We start from the raw sequence: 21,665 nt of genomic DNA, 5'->3' as shown, positions 1-21,665 counted from the left end.
AGGTCTCCTCTGGCAACGCTACGCCATGTTGGTTCAGTGACGCTTCAGTCCCACTCCGTACTCTAAACCCCCGTCTCTTATACATACCTTTAATAAACGGCTAGAGAAATGGAGGCCAGGTATGTGACAAGCACGGAAAAAGAGGGCAATTTATTAAAAATTTATTTTTCTATTTTTAATGTTGCACTGAGCTTTAGGGCTAAAAAAAATGGAATGTCCTTATACTGTACCTGTATTTCATGGAGTGAATGTCGGTAATGCACACTAATTCCTGCAGGGGTCCCTGTAAGACCAGCTTCCACTCTCCGAAGACGAGCTCACTTTATGTTGAAATATTTCCCCTAGATACCCCATACAGAGCCCCAGCACACACAGACCTCTGGCATGGCCACACACAAACTGGCTTTTGATACAGTCCTTTACCGCAAAAACAGTAGCTTCCATCCTATTAAGGTCACAGAAAGCCCCCAGAAGCCAATCAATTTGCCATATAATGCATGTATACTGCCCCCTGGGTATTTCCTACTCTGTATGGGTTTTTTTTTTTAGTGTTAAAAACCATTGTTTTATAAATCTCTAGCTTGTGAGGTTACCACAGTGACCTCAGTACCGTTCTGGGCTCTGGCGAGGGTTCCATTTTGACCTGGACACTTAATATTTCAGCTGCTCATAGCACCTGACGGACCAATCAGATTTTTTTTGCTTAAAGAAGCATATGAATAGCACTGTGGATATTCTGAACACATGATACATAAAGCTTGGCCCCCTGCACCCGCACTTACCAGAACTCCCTCCTACTGTCTCTGTACGTTCTCCCTACCTACCAATTAGACTGTAAGCTCCTCGGGGCAGGGACTCCTCTTCCTTAATGTTACTTTTATGTCTAAAGCACTTATTCCCATGCTCTGTTATTTATTTGATTACCACATGTATTACTACTGTGAAGCGCTATGTACATTAATGGCGCTATATAAATAAAGACATACAATACAATACAAATAAAAGGAACTCCTTGAAAGGCTAGAGGAGATTATTATTATTTTTTGAACCATTAGCATAGACTGAGGCTTTAACTCACGTATGAGTGGGATTACGGAGAAGAACCCATGGCAGTCTATAGTGTAGGGTTGCCAGGTGTCCAGTATTGAAACGGACTTTACTGTATTTGGACACCGTCTAGGAAAAAAATGAGAGGGAATACTGGACATGTATGTGTCCGGTATTGCCTCTCTGGACATAGTGACCAGACCGGCATGGGGGGGGGGGGGGCACTGGATTTCCCCGAGCACGGCTGTTGCTAGGGGGCTGGGCATCTTCCTCCATCCTGATTGGCTGCATGACCCAGCTGCAGCCAATCAGGAGGAGGTGTCGGGAGTCTGAGGGTGGGGCCAAGGAGAGGAGGAAACAGCATAGAGTAGAGAGCAGAGAGAGAGGTGCGTGTGTCTCTCTCGAGCGCGTTGCACCTTTCGCAATTGTGTCCAGTATTTTTAGGAAAGCCACCTGGCAACCATATCTTTGGGGTATCTGTTTTGTGAAAGATGGGACAACCTGCTGGCATGATGATTTTGACAAAAATATGGTTTAGCTGAATGGTATGAAAAGCTATCTGATAAGAGTTAAAGAGAATAAAAACATAGAGGCATTGACAGTTATGACTGTAAGCTCAAGCCAACACAATGCACATTCTAGACCCATATGTGGGCATCTATACTCGGTATAGATATGTAACACACTTCCCTACCCCTAAGGGAAACTGCAGGTGTTATGCGCTACGTTGCTACCTGTTGGCTAAGGCCAAGCTCATGATGGCGGCATCGCTACGTGTGCATGCTTGCGTCAGCGCGCACTTCCAGGACTCTTACCTTAATGCCTATTGGAGTTCTTCACGTGCCCGCGGCGCTGCGCGCGTTGATGTTGCTACATTTTGATGCCACAACTCAAATTGAGATTTGGGGCTTTGGTAGTGTGACGTCAGCGTCACGTGAGCTGGTTCAGCCAATAAGGGGGAAGCAGCTTAGTGATGCGTCCGTGATGCGTTTGCCACGCCCCCCGCCGTGCCTCCGATCGCCGCGACCGATCTCTTGCAGCTAGCGCACACGTCGCTGGGGCTGCAAGAGTGCGGGTGGGTCACGCACGGGAGCGTGCACCCGCCCTACAACCATGTGCTTGGCCTTATAGGAAGCTAAGCCTACGCTAGTGGGGAGCCTGGGGTGAATGGGTGCAGCGCCTCCACCCGTGGGGATCTCAGCGTTGGCGGCATAGCCCCTAACGGGAACCGGTATACGTATACTGTATACCCCAGAAATCACACGCACACAGGTGAGGCAATAGGTCTTTACTGTGATCCCACAGTATGGCAAAGAGAACAGTATGCAAAACAGCAATACAATAACAACAGCAGCAGTGCAATAATAGTCCCTGTGTAGCTAGCCCCAATAGTACCTAGGGTGCTCAGGCACCTGTAACCCAGTGTCCCGCGAGCAATCCCTCCCAGTGTATGTGAGGGCAGAGCCCTCTCCCCTTGCGTTGGTCCACAGTTCCTTCCTGGCTTAAGGTCCAGCCAGGCCACTCTTCCCAGCAAGGGCAAGAACAGCAACAGGGTCCCATGTTACGGGGTCTCCAACACAAGCCCCTCACACCTTAAGGTCCGGATAAAGACTGGTCCGCAGTGGGAAGCCTCCCTCTGCGCTCCGGTCTGCTCCGCTGTGTTCCCTCGCTGACAGGAGCTACCTATTCGTAGGGCCATCCCTGTACACTTCTCTGCGGTGAGGGGGAACTATCTGGGGCCTAGGGGCAGGCATCGGCCTAGTCCCCACCAACTGCCTCGTTGCCTCCAGTCCCGCGGAGGATTTCCTGGACTCTTGGCCCTCGCCTTCTGGCAGCGCTAACCCCAACATGGCCGGCCCAGAAGCCAGTTCGCTTGGTTACACCTGTAGTTAGATAGGAACGCATCACTCTTGGCAGAATGTACAAAAGGAGACGTTTCTGCAGCAGCCATGCAGCCGCAGAGCTGGAAACGACTGCACCCTGAGGCCAAACACGCCCCGACGTGTTACATGGTTACCGAAAAATGAGACGCCTCCGAAAAGATGTGCACTATCTTCACAAGAACCCAAGGGACAACCTACAGCGGCAAAACAACCTGTTGCTGTTGTGACGACGCTCCGCCTCTGCAATAATGCACGAACCGTGAACGTCAAGAACAATATTACCAATATTTCCGGCTGTGGGATATTTCTATATACACTATTATTTCTTTTCACTGGATTATATAAATGTAGCAAAAAGCAATTCATCGTTCCAAAGACTCAACCGCTTATGCTCTTTCAGGGCTGAATCCATAGGCTGTCTTCCATGTCACTACATTCTCCCTAACTACCAATTAGATTGTAAGCTCCTCGGAGCAGGGACTCCTCTTCCTTAATGTAACTTTAATGTCTGAATCACTTATTCTCATGACCTGTTATTTATTTATATGATTACCACGTGTATTACTACTGTTAAGCGCTATGTACATTAATGGCGCTATATAAATAAAGACATACAATACAAATAAAAAGCACTCCTTGAAAGGCTAGAGGAGATTATTATTATTTTTTGAACAATACTACGAGTTAGTAACAAACCCAAAGTCAGTACCCCCAACCTGTCCCGCAGGTCTGCAGGAGATTTTGAATTCCTTGTATTCTATTTTTCAACCGATGATCATGTGCATTATGGTTTCTAACAACCCTGAATCCGCATCAAAAACGTAAGCAGCAATATCCTCGTTATGAACCTAATGGCTTTGGGTCGGGTTCTTGGATTTTGCACATATGGGATATGTAGATTAGTAAAACACTCCATCGAAAAAATGTTTATTGCGATCCGCAGGAAAGTAATAATATCAGCGGGAGTCAAGCAGAAACTGAAGGGCTCTTCATATAGTGTATAAAGATTGTCTATTTGGTCAAACGTTTCGGATCTCTATGGAATCTTTTTCGAGATCCCGTCTTGAAAAAAAGGTTCCGTAGAGGAGGGGTGTTCAATTCCAGTTTTTGAGCCCCCACTACAGGTCAGGTTTTTAGGATATCCCAGCTTCAGCAGAAGTGGCTCAATCAGCTCCTGCTTCAGCACAAATGGCTCAGTCTCTGCTTCAGCACAGGTGGCTCAATCAGTCCCTGCTTCAGCACAGGTGGCTCAATCAGTCAGCACAGGTGGCTCAATCAGTCCCTGCTTCAGCACAGGTGGCTCAGACTGAGCCTCTGATTGAGCCACCTGTGCTGGGATATCATGAAAACCTGACCTGTTGGGGGTGCGCGCGCACACACACACACACACAAGAATACCAAGAATGTTAAACAGTGGAGTATTTGCCTCCACGCAGCACCCAAATAAATGATATTTATTCAGTCTAGAAATGTGTTGCATTACAGCATTGATGTGTGTTCGAGTATTACGGAGTATGAAGTCCAGTTAGCAGTACGGCAAAATGTATATCGTTGTTCCTTTCTTGTACGTAATCCATTCTATGCTCAGCTGATCCAAGTAACTGGAATATGAATGATACACTGACGAGGGGTTTGTTCAGCATCTCGATCTTTCACCATGCGGCATGTTATGGACCTGAGTTACAGGTGGTACAGCCCCTTACCCAAGGTTACGCGAATGTTAAGAAGTAGAGACAGGACTGGAGCGTACGACCTTGTAATAGGACCAGGGACCATATGCACTTTAAAAGCCCAACTCTACAAACCTGCAGTATACTAGTAATGTTTTCAAAAAGCATTCCATGTGCTCAAGGGAAGAACAAAAAAACATGTACAGTAGCCCACAGCTTCAAGTGCCCTTATTATTCTGCCATCATTATTAGAATGCAAAGTATATCACATTACGAGCTGAGTTTATGTAAAAGAACTAATCCACGGCGGTAATATAATCCAAGCATGTCCTTGTATTCTCTCTATATGCTGCTCACATACGGTTTTACATAGATCATCCGACTTGTAAAACAAGATGAAACATGATCCGCCAGTTAACAGCTTCACAATAAATTAAGAGATCCCTGGGGTATCAGTGAGGGCTACAGGGAAATCCATGATCTCGAGTAGCTAACGCCTGTGCTGGTGCAACCTGAGATACACACCGGTTCACTCACGTTGCACAGAAACCGTTGTGTAATTAATGGCGCAGATCCTCCCTCGCCTCCTGTGTACACGAGAGAGTGGAGCGGTTTGTAAGAGTGATGCTTTTGGCTTTCAGAAAGCTGTGGAATTTATTTTTTTCTCTGACAAGACTGGCACTGCTATTGCACCCACACTGGGATAGTTTTGTAGCAGGTAGACACACCTGTAAATGACCCCCCACAAGTGATCGGTACAGTCATAACACTGAAAGTCCTGATATTGAGTGAAATATAGCTCGTGCCATGGGGTCCCTTTCCATTTTTAAATGTCCTATGTGACGGAATCTAAATAAGAAGCCGGCAGTTATGACAGCGTTAATGCAGTGGGCGCCAGTGAACCAAAATTAACCTTATTGCAACGCTGAAAGTATCATTCATCACTCACAAGACCATGATGCAGGTATCTGCGATAATGGTACGGGACTTCTTTTGGGTATATGAACAGGGGCAGTCTGAGCCCTAAAAATGGTCATGGCTTGAACAGAATGACCCTGAAAACATGCCAGCCAGTTTTCAGTAAAAGTGTCTCCTTCTCTTCATATTACCAAAAGGGTTTCTAAGTAGCTCCCTATTGGTAGTCGGGGAGGGGAAGGAGGAGGGGGGGGGGGGATTGTAGACATTCTGGCTTCTTCACCGATGCACTTAAGGGTTCCAAAAAAAGTACTGCTTACACACCCACTTTGAGTAAAGTGCTGCTATAAAAACAACATTCCAGTTCAAAAGGAAACGGATCTGAAGATAAATTATTAACGGATTGCTTGCAATCGTGACAAAGAAGGTACAAAACACATTATCCAGGTATCCATATATATTCTGGTGATACAGAATACATGATAAGGTGACTTGAGCAGCCGTTTTGTCATTTGTCAAATTTCCATGAAGAATAAACACATGGGTTTTTTTTCTTTTAGCTTTCAAGGGATTTGAAGGGGATGTGATAAGTATCCAGTGTCTACCCTGGGAGGACTGTGAAGGACCAGGGATGGGAGGTATCCAATTACTGCCAGTATCTGCAGGAGAGAAAATGATTAGCTAAGGGGAAGCCCAGATCTAAGTCTCTCCGGTGCTGGGAAGGTTACTCGGCGTAACAGAGGTTAGAAATAAATACCCCATCGATGTGGTAAGCATATACTTTACCCGTTCACAGGCAGAGGGGCCTGCCACGTATGAAAGGGAACTGGGTTCCCTAATCTTTTTCTAAAATGTGAGAGCCGAGGTTTTCCAAGAATGGGACCAGAAAAATAATGGTCCTTTGTATAACCTATCACATAGATACAAACACACAAAGCATAGATGTTGCAGAGGCCCCTGCACAGGGCTGAAGGAGCGGCTCAGGGAGTAAAGACGCTGATTCTGATAACGACACAGAGTGTGAAGCAGGGGAGCCTGGTTCTAATCCCAGAGTCTGCTCCTTGGGCAAGTCACTTCATCTCCCTGTGCCTCAGGCACCAAAATCATAGATTGTAAATTCACCTGGGCAGGGGCTGTGTCTGTAACATCCCTATGTGCTGCGTACTGTGTGCTACACTGTAATTCTGCGTTCCATTGGGAGAAAAGTGCTGTATGATATTAAGTTGTTATTATTCTAATAAACTCTTTAATTCCATAGTTTTTTCAGCATTAGCGATTGAGTGCTATGAAGTAATCCACCATCTGTGCCATCTGAACTCTTTAGGTATAAAGTCTATCAACTCCAACGCGGCCATTCTCAGATGAAAACCCCCTCGAAGTCTCAGGCTCAAATTCACTAACGGCTACTAAACTTTTTCTAAAGCTTAGCAACCGTTCGTGAATTTGGCCTTTAAGAGAAGGACCATCTGAGGAAACCTATTCCCGATTTGCCCTTGCACAAGGACATCCACATACGAGCTCCGTAAGAGCATCGACCTGCCCAGCACTGGAGATGGAATCTTTCTGCCACCGGATACACATAACAACAACCCCTAAACCTTTCATACCCGCTGCAGCGGAGGGGGGGGGGGGGGGGGAATAATCACGTGTTGAAGACCAGACATGTTCCTCTACGTTCCACCTCCTACGTGTCTTTGCTCTGCAGTGTGTGTTTATGTCACGCGTGACGGCGTTTCTTGGTGAAGGTCCTTTCTTTTCTGGGTGTAAAATGTGATGTTTACTATATGTGAGCCTTCCAATCAAATTTAAAAAAAGATAGCCGGACTGAGAAATGATTAGGGCAACTGATAGTAGTCATTTACTATTTGCTGTAGCTATAATTATGTTGAACAGACACAATACAGATAAATGTTACCTTCATCCTTCACAACATCTTTCCTCGCCTTTGTTATTCTCTTTTGCCTATACTGTACCAAAGTTGTCCAAACACTGCTCTTCCTCACTCCACATTACTTAATTCAAGAGTTACACCCCTGTGCTGGGGTATTTCAGCATCATATCTTTTGTAACGTGTGAAGTACACTGTGGGTGCTATATAAATCTAGGCATACTGTGTATACATACTGTACATCTTCCTTTCTTCCTTGCCGCGAGGGTAAAAATGTTCAAGTCTGAAACCCTTTTCTATTCCTTTCCGGCGATAGCAGATTTACTTTTTTTATTTCATCATTAACGTAGGATTATTATTGAAGATGTTTTGAAACCTTTTACACGGGGGTGGGCAACTCCACTCAAGGACCACCAACAGGTCAGGTTTTCAAGTTATCCCTGTTTCAGCACAGGATGGCTCAGTCCCTGCTTCCGCCCAGGTGGCTCAATCAGTCCATGCTTCAGCAGAAGTGGCTCAATCAGTCCCACCTTTAGCATAGATGGCTCAATCAGTGGCTCAGTCTTCGACTGAGATACCTATGCTGAAGCAGGGTTATCCCAAAAACCTGACCTGTTGGTGGCCCTTGACGACTGGCGTTGCCCAAACCCTGGTATAACATTTCCAGGTTTCGGGGGTTCTTCACCATCTTTATAGAATGACCTTTTGTAAAAAGACTGTTACGTTGTCACACCACAGATATTCTGTTCTTTCGGCTCTATTCCTTGCTTCCAAAGTCATCGTCATACCATCATTAGTCAAACATTTAAACAGAAGGAGCCAATACGCTGGATTTCTGTTTCCCAAAAGAAATACAAAAACATTCGTCTTGCACAAATAAGTAAAACCGTTACTTAGAAGGGAGATAGAATCCTTTGCAAGGAAGCCAAGTACAGCTCAACCCCGTTATAACGCGATCCGTTACAACGCAAATCCGCTTATAACGCGATGCAAGCGCGGCTCCCAATTTTCATATTTATGAATACTTTACAACACGATTATTGGTATCTTGGTATTGGTACAATGCATACAATTGTACATTATTTCTAACGCGATCCGCTTATAACACGATGTGATTCTTTGGACCCCAAGCCCAGCGTTATAAGGGGGTTAAGCTGTACTCATAAATCGTTTAGCGGGTCTTCTTACCTGCTTAATTAGACGGCCCTTTGACAGCAGCTGCATTTAACTATGTAAGCAATAAATAAATAATACGTACTGCATAATTAAACTTTTCATTATATTCACGATCGTTGGCCTTCACCCGACGTTCCTCTTCTGCAAACAGCAAGAAAATATTGCATTAATTACTACCCGCATAATGACTGCCGGCCCAAATCCCCCTTTTTTCCCCCCACTTTCATTTACAGTACACCAGATTGCATGTGTAACTGTAGCTATGTGGTGGCTTTGATAAAACCCTTTACATCATGTTCTTCGGCTCACATTGTCATTTCAGATTCATACTGTGGTCGGAACACACTCCCATTGTATGTCTACAAGTGACACCACATTGGACAATTTTCTGTGTTACACTGTTTACATTTAACATTTTAAGTTGTGGTCTCACTAAATGCAAATGGAAAATTCAAGTTAAATGGGTCAAATTATGTCGATTAAAGCCTCCAAAAAAAAAAAAAAGAGACAAGAAGACATGTAAAAGTATTTTGACTGGTTTCTTTTACAATGGAAGGGCGGTTATACTGGATCTTATTTCCCTCCAGCCTGATCATGCATGGCCTTTCCCAAGTATTGCAACAAAAAAATAACAATTCATATATAGTGACGATATTTACAACCAAAATATAAACCAACTGGAATCATTCTCAATACAGTGTGTGATCAGCACGAACTATTTGCAGTAAATAGACCATTATAATGCAATCATTTCTTTGGGAGACTTGTGGTTCACGGAGAGTGGTGATTAGAAATATTCTTTGATCCCTGTGCTTCCCGATCACCGCTCTACGGGCTGTGGCAGCAGGGGGAACACTAACACAATGCCAAATTAGAGCCTTGAAAAAGCACCAACCCATTGCTAGATAACCAGGTTATGTGGGCTGAATTGGAAAGTCTACGGCTGCTTAGATCAGTGGTTCCAAACTCCAGTCCTCAAGAACCCCCAACAGGTCAGGTATTAATGATATCGCTGCTTCTGCACAGGTGGTTCAGTCAAAATGGCTGAGCTACTGATTGAGCCACCTGTGCTGAAGCCAGGATAGCCTTACCACCTGACCTGTTGGGGGTTCTTGAGGACTGCAGTTTGGAACCACTGGATAAGATGGACCTTTTATTCCTTGTATGGATGCATATCTTTGTCACTCTATAACCCAGGAGTGGCCAACTCCAGTCCACAAGGGCCACCAACAGATCAGGCTGGTTCAGCACAGGTGGCTCAATCAATGACTGAGCCCTTGATTGAGAAACCTGTTCTGAAGCAGGGATATCCTTAAAACCTTACCTGTTGGACTGGATGTCTAATGCACTGCGGCTTCAAACTCTGTATCCTAGATCTGAAACGGTCTCCCAACCGTATAACCTTCTCCCCATGCAATCATTATACCATTCTATAAAGAGATTAGCTGCTACGCTTCCTAACTCTCTTACAGCCTTCCACATTCTCACTCATTATACGAAACTAAACTGTATACATTTTAACATGGTGCGGGCGATTCATCCTGCAAGCTTCACGCTTTACTGCTATAAACAGGTCGTAATCCCTACATTGCTAGGTTAGAGACTTACATCAAAAACTGCACTCATCTAGCATTGCCTATTCACATTGGTGCATAAAAGTGTAAAATAAACATTATCATAATAATGCACAAATAAATACCTCTTGCCTGTGCACGTGGCGTTAACACTCCAGCCTTGTTATATACAATTGGAATGTTTACAGAATATTCATAACGCTTAAAGCGGCAATCCATGCCGGTTTTTTTTTTCCGGTAGGGGGAGCTGGTAGCCGCTCCGCTTGGCTAGCAGGGTTCACATCATGCAAGGGGGTCACAAGCTCCCACGCTCTGCGGGCCAATAGGAAGCCGTGACGTCATCCGGTCCAGCTTCCTATAGGCCCATGTGACCCGGGAGCTTTAAACTTTAAACCCCAGCTAGCTCAGCCGGAGCGGCTACCACCACCCCCTATGGAGGTAAGTATCTCTTGAACCAGGGGGTTCCCGGAGCTTAAATTAACAGGGTTCAGCTCCGGAGACCCCCTGCTTCAAACCTATGTTAAAAGATGGGGGGGAAACCGGCTAATTGCTCCTCTAAAACAAAGCTTTCTGTTTCAGAGCTCTTAAAATATGACATTACACTGTGTGTTCTGCACGGTGTATGCCTCCCGGGTCACGTACATGAAACCACAGCTGCACAATGAAACCAATTAGCACAACAGGGAATTGCTGCCAGGGCTTCTTAATGGCGTAATTGGGTATAAAATGATAATAGAAAAAGCCAAGTTGTGGAGACCAGGACAGCTACACTTTTAACCTTCATTTGAACACATATGAGACCTTTGAACTACCCAGCGGCTTAACAAAATAAGTATCCGACAGGAACTGTTCAGGTCCAAACTGCCCCCCCCCCCCCCAAATCAGCACAAATTATTATCATCGTTTCATTTATAAAGCGCTGACATGTTCTGTTGCGCGTTACAATGGGGAGGGAGGGGGGTACAGAGATTTGACAATGACAGAGCTAAACACAAATAAAGGACAAACATACACAAAACAGATACAAAGAGGTAATGAGGGCCCCGCTCGTGCGACCTTTCAATGCCATCACGCTAATAAAACACAAACACCGCGCACGATGCTAATAATACCAGGAAACAGGAAATTGCCATTATATCCCATTGTTCTACGATAATCATTCTATTAAAAGCTAGTGTGGAAACTGTAGGAGGGGCGGGGGAGGGAGTATAATTAGAAGAAGAAAACACCACTTTTATTAGCTATATGGTAATCATTTAGGGAAGTATAGCAAACGGAATTTTAAATATATATAATGAAATATAATGAAATATTTATTTTAATTTTATATATATATATATATATATATATATATATATTAATATTTCATTATGTTGTTGGTCTAGCACTCAGTTTTATCTATGGTGTTCTATAATATCTGTCTCATTGCTGCCAGAGGGGGCTGGGGATGAAGAGGTTAATGTGTGCTATCTACAATCTGCCCTAGATGCCAGCCTTGTGCATTCAAATATTGGTGTCTACTGCTGGATATTGGTGTCTATTGCAGGTATGTCTTGATCTGATGGAAAGCTTATACCACACTTGTTTTCAGCTACTAGATCAGGGTTTTTAACTTTTTTTTGGTTAAGGAGCCCTATAATTATTGTTAAATTCTGTGGAACCCTAGCCCTTTCTAATAGCGTGCCTGAGATCAGATGCATTGTAAGGAACCCCAACCCTCTCTAATAGTGCGTCTGAGATCAGATGCATTGTAAGGAACCCCAACCCTCTCTAATAGGGCGTCTGAGATCAGATGCATTGTAAGGAACCCCAACCCTCTCTAATAGCGCGTCTCAGATCAGATGCATTGTAAGGAACCCCAACCCTCTCTAATAGCGTGCCTGAGATCAGATGCATTGTAAGGAACCCCAACCCTCTCTAATAGCGTGTCTGAGATCAGATGCATTGTAAGGAACCCCAACCCTCTCTAATAGCACGTCTCATATCAGATGCATTGTAAGGAACCCCAACCCTCTCTAATAGCGTGTCTGAGATCAGATGCATTGTAAGGAACCCCAACCCTCTCTAATAGCGCATCTGAGATCATATGCATTGTAAGGAACCCCAACCCTCTCTAATAGCACGTCTCAGATCCAATGCATTGTAAGGAACCCCAACCCACTCTAAGAGCACGTCTCAGATCCAATGATTTGTAAGGAACCCCAACCCTCTCTAATAGGGCGTCTGAGATCCAATGCATTGTAAGGAACCCCAACCCTCTCTAATAGGGCGTCTGAGATCCGAAACATTGTAAATTCTTCTGCATTTAATGCCATTTTCAAATGAGCTGAAAATTGCAGGAAACCTTTTAGAGATGCCCGGGGAACCCTGGGTTCCTAAGAACTCTGGTTGAAAAACACTGTACTAGATGCATGATTGCGACTAAACTGTTCCTCCACAAATTTCCAAAAACCTGGGAGTCGTGGTGTAGACAGAACCCTGAACCAGCCTCTGTGATGGATTCCATGTTAATCTAGCAGAAGACCTGAGCCACCTTTATACCCTGCAATTACAAGTTGCTCTTACATGTCACCTTTTTGATATCAAGACTGGCTATTATCAGCTATGTCCTAGAGATGTTTTACTGAGCACGAAAAGTAGAATGTGACCCAATTGTTCCTTCCGTCCCCGAACCCTTCATGCCACTTCCCCTCCCCCATCTCCTTTTTAGTTTCTATATTCCACCCTCCCCCCAAGCCTTTGCTTAAATCAGAAAACCCAACAATGCCTCCGCATGCGCGGAACATGAACATGACGTGGCAGTGATGTCACGTTTGAGGTTCGCCCTCATTGACTGAACCAGCCGTCGCGCAGCAAACACAGAATTGTCTGTCTCTCAAAAAAATAAAAAACGGCCGCGCTTGATCGCACGCTCTATGGGCGGCATCATGAGGGTATATACATGTTTTCCGGAGGCACGCGGCATCGTGCGCACGCATGCCGCCACTATAACCGCGGCCTAAGAACTGAAACCTTTTGCAACTGATCAACAGCTCTAAATTACACAACTGCATTTCTTACCGCGGGGTGTGCAGAGGTCAGCAAAGACTCGCCAGAATGACATATGCGCAAAGGAAACCATCTTTGCAACATGATCTCTCAGTTTGGCTTTGAATATTAAGGCAGGTTGTATTTTCTGGCAACTTAATGAGCCTGCAGACAAACTGCTGTTATGATTCTGTTAAAACGTAGAAGGGATGTTTTTTTTTTTATATACCGTATATATATTTTTTTGCCAAATCAATATCCAAACAGCTTGCTACAGTTTATATGAGAGGTGTTCTGGAAGAAAAGTAGGGTGTGCTTTTAATTAGAGAGATATATCATTACACACAGTCTGAAGATCTTCAGCAGATATTGGCACGAAATGTTACTTTAAAAAAAAAAAATCCAAATGAAAAGTGCTGGAACATGTGTCGTCGGGTCTGGTTTTAGCTGCTCGGAGCTCATTTGCGAGGCATTTGCAGTAGCAGAAAGTTGCTTGTGGTTACACAGAGTATTCATTAGCTTAGTAAGTCCCAGTACTTGTGCACCAACCTAAGTGAAAAACAAGCTCAGCCCCTTGTTTACAGCATAAACATATAACGAGACAAAACAGCTTAATGGCCTATGCTTCCACTAATTAAAATCCTTTGTAAATGTTAGAATGAGCTGCAGCTCAACCGTATAAAATAAGACGATTAATCATTGTAAGACATGTCTACAAAGGGCACACTCTCCTACTTGGTCTTCTGGAAAATCGGACTGGCTGTTACACATCATAGTCAGCGTTGGCAAGGTATGGACAATCGACACACAGAAAAAACAACAATGTAGGCAGACACACACACACACACACATATATATATATACTAGCTGAGAGACCCGGCGTTGCCCGGGATGTAAATGCGTAATAGGTAGTATTATTTATAAATTGTGGAACAATAGGTGACTGTTTGTTGTAAAGGTTGGATAATAATATTGAAAAGAAAGATGGAAGAAAATGTAATACGATGTTGTATAAAAATGGTTTATTGTAACCACACCACAGTACAATGTATATTTTGGTGCCATAAGTGATGTAAAAATGTGAGGCGTGTGTCCTTCTAGGGTGTGAGGCGGCAGGTGGCGCGTGGGTTGTGAGTGCTGTCTGCGAGTGGGGGTCCTGCTAGGGTGTGAGGCGGCGGGTGGTACGTGGGTTGTGAGTGCTGTCTGATTGTGGGTCCTGCTAGGGTGTGAGGCGGCGGGTGGCGCGTGGGTTGTGAGTGCTGTCTGTGAGTGGGGGGGGGAAAATCGGACTGGCTGTTACACATCATAGTCAGCGTTGGCAAGGTATGGACAATCGACACACAGAAAAAACAACAATGTAGGCAGACACACACACACACACACACATATATATATATATACAGCTCAACCCCGTTATAGCGCGTTCCGCTACAACGCGAATCTGCTTATAACGCGGTTTGAGCGTGGCTCCCGAGGTGAGGAGCCGCGGATGGAGGGTGTGAGCGGCGGGGTGGATGGTACCTGGCGGTCCCGCTAGGGCGGGTTTGCTGTGGGTTTAGGGAGTTAGCTGCACGGAGTGTGTCTCTCGTTCAGAGGGGAACACGGTGTGAGGAGGCTGAGGGTGTGTGTAGCCCTGTTGTTTGTGACGCCCCGCAGGCCAATCAGAGCGTGAGCCACCGCCAACCAATCAGCAACAACCCACAGACAAACAATTTTTCACTTTTATATATATAGATTAATCCAAACAAAGGAGGATAACAACCAACCACAAATCCATGCTAGTTTAAGACATTTCACACACTTTTTATTCAGTCTGCAAATTCACTCCATTCATGTATAAAAAATGTACAAGACAGCAACAGAGTAAGGAACATACTACCTGTCACAGGCTCCACTTCTATCCGCATGTTAAAAAAACTGCAAGAGCGGAACCTTCCCAAATCGTCAAACAACCCTGCATGTTCCACCGACACTGCTTAACCCTCTGGGTCAAATATATTCATGAAAGGGTCCAGGAATGGGAACCGCCTGTTACAGGTCCAAATTCAATGCATTTAAACCAAAACAAAAAGGAGGAGGGTGGGTGGCTCACATAGCTATCCTTTCTGCTTCAATGGATCATGCATCTTCACAGCTGATCATACGATCTCAGCATTATCTGTTACCGCCAGCAAGCTGTGTTCAAGGACCCGGCTTTGCCTTGGTAACACTGGATTATTCAGTGTGTATGCACATTACAAATGCTGAACAAGTCAATTATTTAACCAGTGGAGTGCTGTGGGGGCAAGCAGCAGAGTGCAGAGATCACCGCCCACCTATGGGTTTCCCAATCACAGATATTTACTTTACCTGTTTTCTGGTTAATCCTGATTATAGCTAGGGAATAGGTAGAGAGAGAGAGATAGAGCAGGGATCCTTTTTATATGTGTCATATAGATACACTTTTATATCATTGTAAAAGTGCTATCGCTAATCAGCTTGTTTACAACATAGAGTGTAATACCTCGATACAAAAGTGTCCACTGATGTCAGTGGTGAGATGGTTAAACAAAAAATGCCCAGAAAGCGAATAGGCAGCAGGGTAACTTGGTCAGAACACCTCCTGATCATAATATTGGAACACTCAAAACCACACCAATGTTGCTGGCACAGTGATTAGTCACCCTGTAAAATATGCCACTCTGCCAATGCAGAAATAAACACCCCCTTGGTTAAGTAAAAGGGAGTCTGATAACATTCCATCTGTTCCTAGAACATGATCGCTACATCGGGTGTTTCCCAAGGAGTTCCGGGAGAGAACGCTGCCCGAGATCTCCTGCGCTCAGACCTCTCACAGACGCGACCGTCAGTAGTGACGTCTGACTACTGAATAAGACGTCACTACCGACTCTAGACATACTGATTATCTGCCTCTAGTGTGCACCAACAAAGAGGATCCCTGTTCTCTCTCTCGACCTATTCCCTAGCTCAGTGTTTTTCTAACAGGGGTTCCTAGGAGCCCTTGGGTTCCCCGGGCATCCCTAAAGGGTTCCCTACATTTTTCTGGTCATTTGAAAATTAATTAAATACAGGAGAATTTACAATACATCTGATCACAGAATTGCTATGAGAGAGGGTTGGAGTTCCTTACAATGTATCTGATCACAGAATTGCTATTAGAGAGGGTTGGGGTTCCTTGCAATGTATCTGATCACAGAATTGCTATGAGAGAGGGTTGGGGTTCCTTGCAATGTATCTGATCACAGAATTGCTATTAGAGAGGGTTGGGGTTCCTTGCAATGTATCTGATCACAGAATTGCTATGAGAGAGGGTTGGGGTTCCTTGCAATGTATCTGATCACAGAATTGCTATTAGAGAGGGTTGGGGGTTCCTCAGAATTGCATTTATGCTCCCTTACCCAAAAAAAGGTTGGAAACAAATGCACCTAGCTAATTGCATTTTGATCCTCAGGCGGCACCTCATTTCAATTATGGAAAGTTTTACTCTACATTCGTAGTGAGGCAGCAGCCCCGCTGTCTGCGAGGCCGGCGGCGCGTGCAGCCGAGTTCCCCGGTCTGCAGTGAGCTGCAAGGGGAAAGACAGCGGGGGGGGGGGGGGGGGGGCATGATGGGGGAGTGAAGGGGGCGCGGCCATGATGTCACCTGGCAGATTCGCCCTCATTGGCTGAACCGCCGAGGGGCGTGGCTTAGTGCTCCGTCGCTAGTATTGATCGCAATTTTCCTGTCTGCAGGAAAAACTGTCCCCGCGGCGCGGCAGCCTCCCCTCGCAGCAGGCCCGGCTCTGCAGCTCTGCTCCTGGCTCTGCAGCGCCCGCCACAGCGGGGACCTGGCCTTAGAGCGAAGCATCCCTCCTCCCCCTTCCTTGTTCAGCTACCATCCCGATTATATCCTTTCCTTCAGGGGGGGGCTCAACTCCAGTCCTCAAGCCCCTCCAAAAAGGTCACGTTTTCAGGACCTGCCTGCTCCAGCACAGGTGGCTCCATCAGTCCCAGCTTCAGCACAGGTGGCTCAATCACACTCTGCTTCAGCACAGGTGGCTCCGATTGAGCCACCTGTGCTGAAGCTGGGATATCCTGAAATCCTGACCTGTTTAGAGGGGTGGGGTGGGGGGCGAGGCTTGAGGACTAGAGTTGATCATCCCTTTTAAAGAAGTTGAAAGATTCATCTGACCTGTTTGGCTTCGTGAAATCCCCGATAGCCATTATTACTGGCTTATCTTGTGCTGCCCTTTCCCTAGCTGTATTCAGCATTGACATCGGACGCGGTGTCAGAAGATATAAAAGATCCCACTGAAATCTAAAAATGCCCATGGTTTCCTCGGAAGCTAAAGCTTTAAGCAACAATACTACATCCCCCTTTTTTATCTAGTTCTTATGTGTATATGTAAAGCGCGTGGCAATGTATAATTCTACATTCTTACCTAACCTGGCAATTGTTTGGTGCTCCTGTTATACATCTGTCAAAATCCTGATTGTGTGCCTAACATAATGGCTGCCTCTCAGTTTCAATCAATCCTTCAGTCAGTGAAACTCGGCAGCCACAATGTATCCTTATATTACCACGGTAACATAATCTATTGCTGGGAACATTGACCACAAATTATCACAAAAAGAAAAGTGTTGCAAAGATCTTGCACTGCTGGGGAGGTGGCTAAAGCCTGCTATAGAAATCAAAGGATGCTCAGTATATGAAAGCTCATTAAAAATAGCATTAAAAGTTGAATAATAAAAAAAAATACAACAATAGGAAGCAAGTATTATCTAACACTACACTGATTTATTTATTTTTTTAAAAACATCCGATTTCACATGTTTTGCTGCTGTAAGAAAATCATGTTTTATAACCCTGGAAAATCTTTACAAAAATTGTAAAAATATTAAAAATAAAGAAAACAGCAGGACATGCTCAGGGCACACGATACTAACATTATACGAGCGAGGCCGTGTCCATGGTTACTGCGCGGCGCAATCAAAATGCGGTGTCTCTATGAGGCTGTCCTTAGAGCTCGCAAAACCGCACGCGCAACCAGAAGCGCCGGCGCTCGCGATGAGCGCGGAAGCAAATTCATTTGTTTCTGTCGCGCGGCGGCCTGGATTTGGCCACCCCTGATGTATCCCCAATGTCATTACCCTGTGCTTGTTTTTTTTTTAGGGGCTGCACAACATTAAAGGAATGGACCACATTGAAGGGGGGACCCCAGCTCTCCCTTTCACATCCGGCCACCCCGATGGCCAGGAACCCCGCAACCGATCACGTGATTTGCGCCGAAAAGCGGTCACGAGATCAGGACGTGCCCCGAACCCATGACACTGAAGGGGTTAGTCCCTTTTGTTGCCAGAGAAATACGCTGGCTTCTAACAGGTTAACACATTTCGCAGTCCTCTCTACAATAGACACTGGCATTTTTTGTCAAGATAACAGGTTATCTGACACCGTATGACAGATGGCACTTAACTGCCCACAAAAAAAACAAGGATTACCTACCAAGTATTTTAGTCTCTCTACAAATCATTGTAGAATCAGGTTGCTTCCCAAAGTAGCCACGGTGCAGCCTGCATGAAACGGAAAGAGAGAAATGTCAATGATTTACATATACACAAATAATAGCAAGAAACAGGTTTCTTTATGCAAGACTGGTAAAGCATACAAAGATCGGTCCTACAAAAAAAAAAAAAATTATATATATATATATATATATATATATATAATTTTAATAATACATACAAAAGTACAATTAATGTAGTCTTGTATATATACATTATATAAGTTATTGTGGGTTAAAAAAAAAGTAACAAAACCATCGGTAAATAAAAATATCACATATGAGCATATTCCCGTCTCAAACAGATCTGCAGCGCTGCCTTTACCCTTTATCTCTTAGCATACAATGCTTCCCCAGGGATTCTGGGTAATGACATGCAAACGAGCACACAGAATCACCTTTTGCTTCTTGTCCATTTAAGCATAGACCCCTCTAACCTTATGCCTGCCGCATTACACAGCTTTTCAGCACAGCCTGGGATAAGAAGTGCAGAGCCAGTAAACCTGCTCACAGAGCTATTTGAACCTTTTGGTTCTTTTCCCTTTGAGGATAGTTATACTGGCTTTGCAAAGTGAAGCTGGAATAGGTTGCAACCACACATTATATAAGTTATGACACTGTGTGCTCATTTGCATGTCATTACCCAGAATCCCTGGCTGCAGTGAAAGCACTGTATGCTAAGAGATAATGGAGAAAGGCAGGGTTGCAGACCTGTCCGAGACTTTAATGGGCTCACAAGGGGTATTTTTATTTACTGTATACATACATAAATACAATGCAAGGTTAAGAGCAGCAAACACACAATATGAGCAATTCAGTCTTATCCAGAGGAGTATACAAAGTTACATTTTCGCACAGTATCTACAGTGGCGAGAAAAAGTTTGCAAACCCCAATGATAATTACGGAAATTCCATAGTTTTTCTATGATAACCTTCTAGAATCAAAACCTGTCTATTCTTAAAAATCCAATAGGGTTTATATTAACCAATTTCACCTCTTTTTAAACAAAATGATGTATGCATTAGACAAATAACGAGTAATTAAGAATCAGGCCAGGTGCAAAAGTAAGTGAACCCCTGGTATTATCAGCTAAATTAAAAGGGCATAATTAGAATCAGGTGTTTCAATAATTAGACGAAGCCCTATTGCTAAGGGTGAAACGCGTAGAGGAGGAGATTGTGGTGTAGCCCCTGTCTGTATCCGTGCCATTAAAGTTTCTTTTGCATCATCCGGGACTTCTGGACTTTTGTCATGCGCAGTAGCGCCTTGTTCACACTCCAACTACCTGTATTCATCCAAGCCAGCACGAGGACGCCGGCAGAGAGAGAGAGCTAGACCCAGACCGGAGTGGAGATCTAAGGTAAGAGTTCCTTCACTTTATTACCTCTCAAATATACTCCGGTCACCTAGGGTCTCCTACATGCTGCCTCTCAACCAGCATAGCGACAGTTTGACACCATTGGTGCATTAGCGGTGCGGCTGAAGCGCAGGACAGGCTTTTGCATCTGTTTAAATAATTAGGTAGGTCTTCAGGGGTGAGTTTGGGAGGCCCCACCCTATATAAAGATGAGAAAAGTTGTCACCATACAGGTGTGTGGAATCACGTCATGCCGCAATCAAAAGAAATATCGGAGGACCTCAGAAAATCAGTTATTGATGCTCATTATTAGTCTGGAAGGGGTTAGAAAACTATTTCTAGGGATTTGGGGCTCCACCAAACCACTGTCAGACAGATAGTCTCTAAATGGAGAAAGTTCCAGACCACAGTCACTCTACCCAGGAGCGGTTGTCCTACCAAAATCTCTCCAAGAACAAACCGGAAAATCATCCAGGAAGTCACAAAGGTCCCCAGAGTAACATCCAAGGATCTGCAGGCTGCTCTCGCCTTAGATAATGTGAGTGTTCATGAAGTCAACTATCAGAAAAAGACTGAACAAGAATGATGTTCATGGACGGATATCCAGGAGGAAACCCCTGCTCTCCATAAAGAACATTGCTGCCATCTGAAGTTCGCCAGAGAGCACATAGATGATCCACAAGACTTCTCGTACAATGTTCTCTGGACAGATGAGTCAAAGGTAGAACTTTTTGACCTAAATGAGAAACGTTATGTTTGGCGAAAATCAAACACTGCGTTCGAACAGAAGAACTTCACCCCAACCGTCAAGCATGATGGTGGGAGTGTGATGGTTTGGGGCTGCCTTTCTCCTCAGGTTGCAGTCATTGACACAACTATGAATTCTGCATTGGATCAGAAGATTCTACAGGCGAATGTCAGGCCATCCAACCGTGAGCCGAAGTTGAAGCAAAAGTGGGTCATGCAGCAAGACAATGATCCTAAACATACAAGCAGATCTACAAAAGAATGGCTGCAGAAGAAGACATTTTGCATTTTAGATTGGCCTAGTCACAGTCCGGACCTAATCCCCATCGAAATGTTGTGGCAGGACCTGAAGCGAGCTGTCCATGCAAGGAATGCCTCAAATATCACTGAGCTGAAGCAGTTCTGTAAGGAGGAATGGGCCAAAATGTCTCAAAACCGATGTTACAGACTGACCCTCAGCTACAGGAAACGCTTAGCTGAAGTTATTGTGGCTCAAAGGGAGCGCCACCAGGTACTGAATCTAAAAGGTCACATACTTTGTCACACATGGATGTTGAATAATTTGTGGATAAATAAATGTTGAAAAAGTATCATGTTTTTTGGGTCATTTCGTTGATCAGGTTATCTTTATCTATTATTAGGGCTTAGATTAAGATCTAATAACATTTTCAGTTTAAAATATGTGAAAATCCTAAGAGGTTCACAAACTTTCTCGCCACTGTATATGTGTGTGTTTTTATTTACATACCGCCCACAGTGTACACAGTGTTTTACAAAAGAGACAATACAGCGAATTATAATACAGTAAATGCAGACAATAGGAAAGGAAATCCCTGAC

The 21,665-nt window shown here is 44.5% G+C and overlaps 1 protein-coding gene across 1 annotated transcript in view; it reads right to left on the bottom strand.

The window, feature by feature from the left end:
* Positions 1–21,665, bottom strand: part of ATP8B4 (ATPase phospholipid transporting 8B4 (putative)) — a 138,334-nt gene that overhangs the window by 102,097 nt on the left and 14,572 nt on the right. The window contains exons 3-4 of the mRNA XM_075575622.1: positions 18,665–18,732; positions 8,662–8,720 (exon numbers count right to left, since the gene is read on the bottom strand). Coding sequence (XP_075431737.1) covers positions 8,662–8,720; positions 18,665–18,692 — 87 coding nt within the window. The 5' untranslated portion in view covers positions 18,693–18,732. The remainder of the gene's footprint in view (positions 1–8,661; positions 8,721–18,664; positions 18,733–21,665) is intronic.

Source organism: Ascaphus truei, chromosome 18 (genome assembly GCF_040206685.1).
Source record: "Ascaphus truei isolate aAscTru1 chromosome 18, aAscTru1.hap1, whole genome shotgun sequence".
NCBI classification, from domain to species: Eukaryota; Metazoa; Chordata; class Amphibia; order Anura; family Ascaphidae; genus Ascaphus; species Ascaphus truei.
This window is presented reverse-complemented; position numbering and strand designations above follow the sequence as displayed.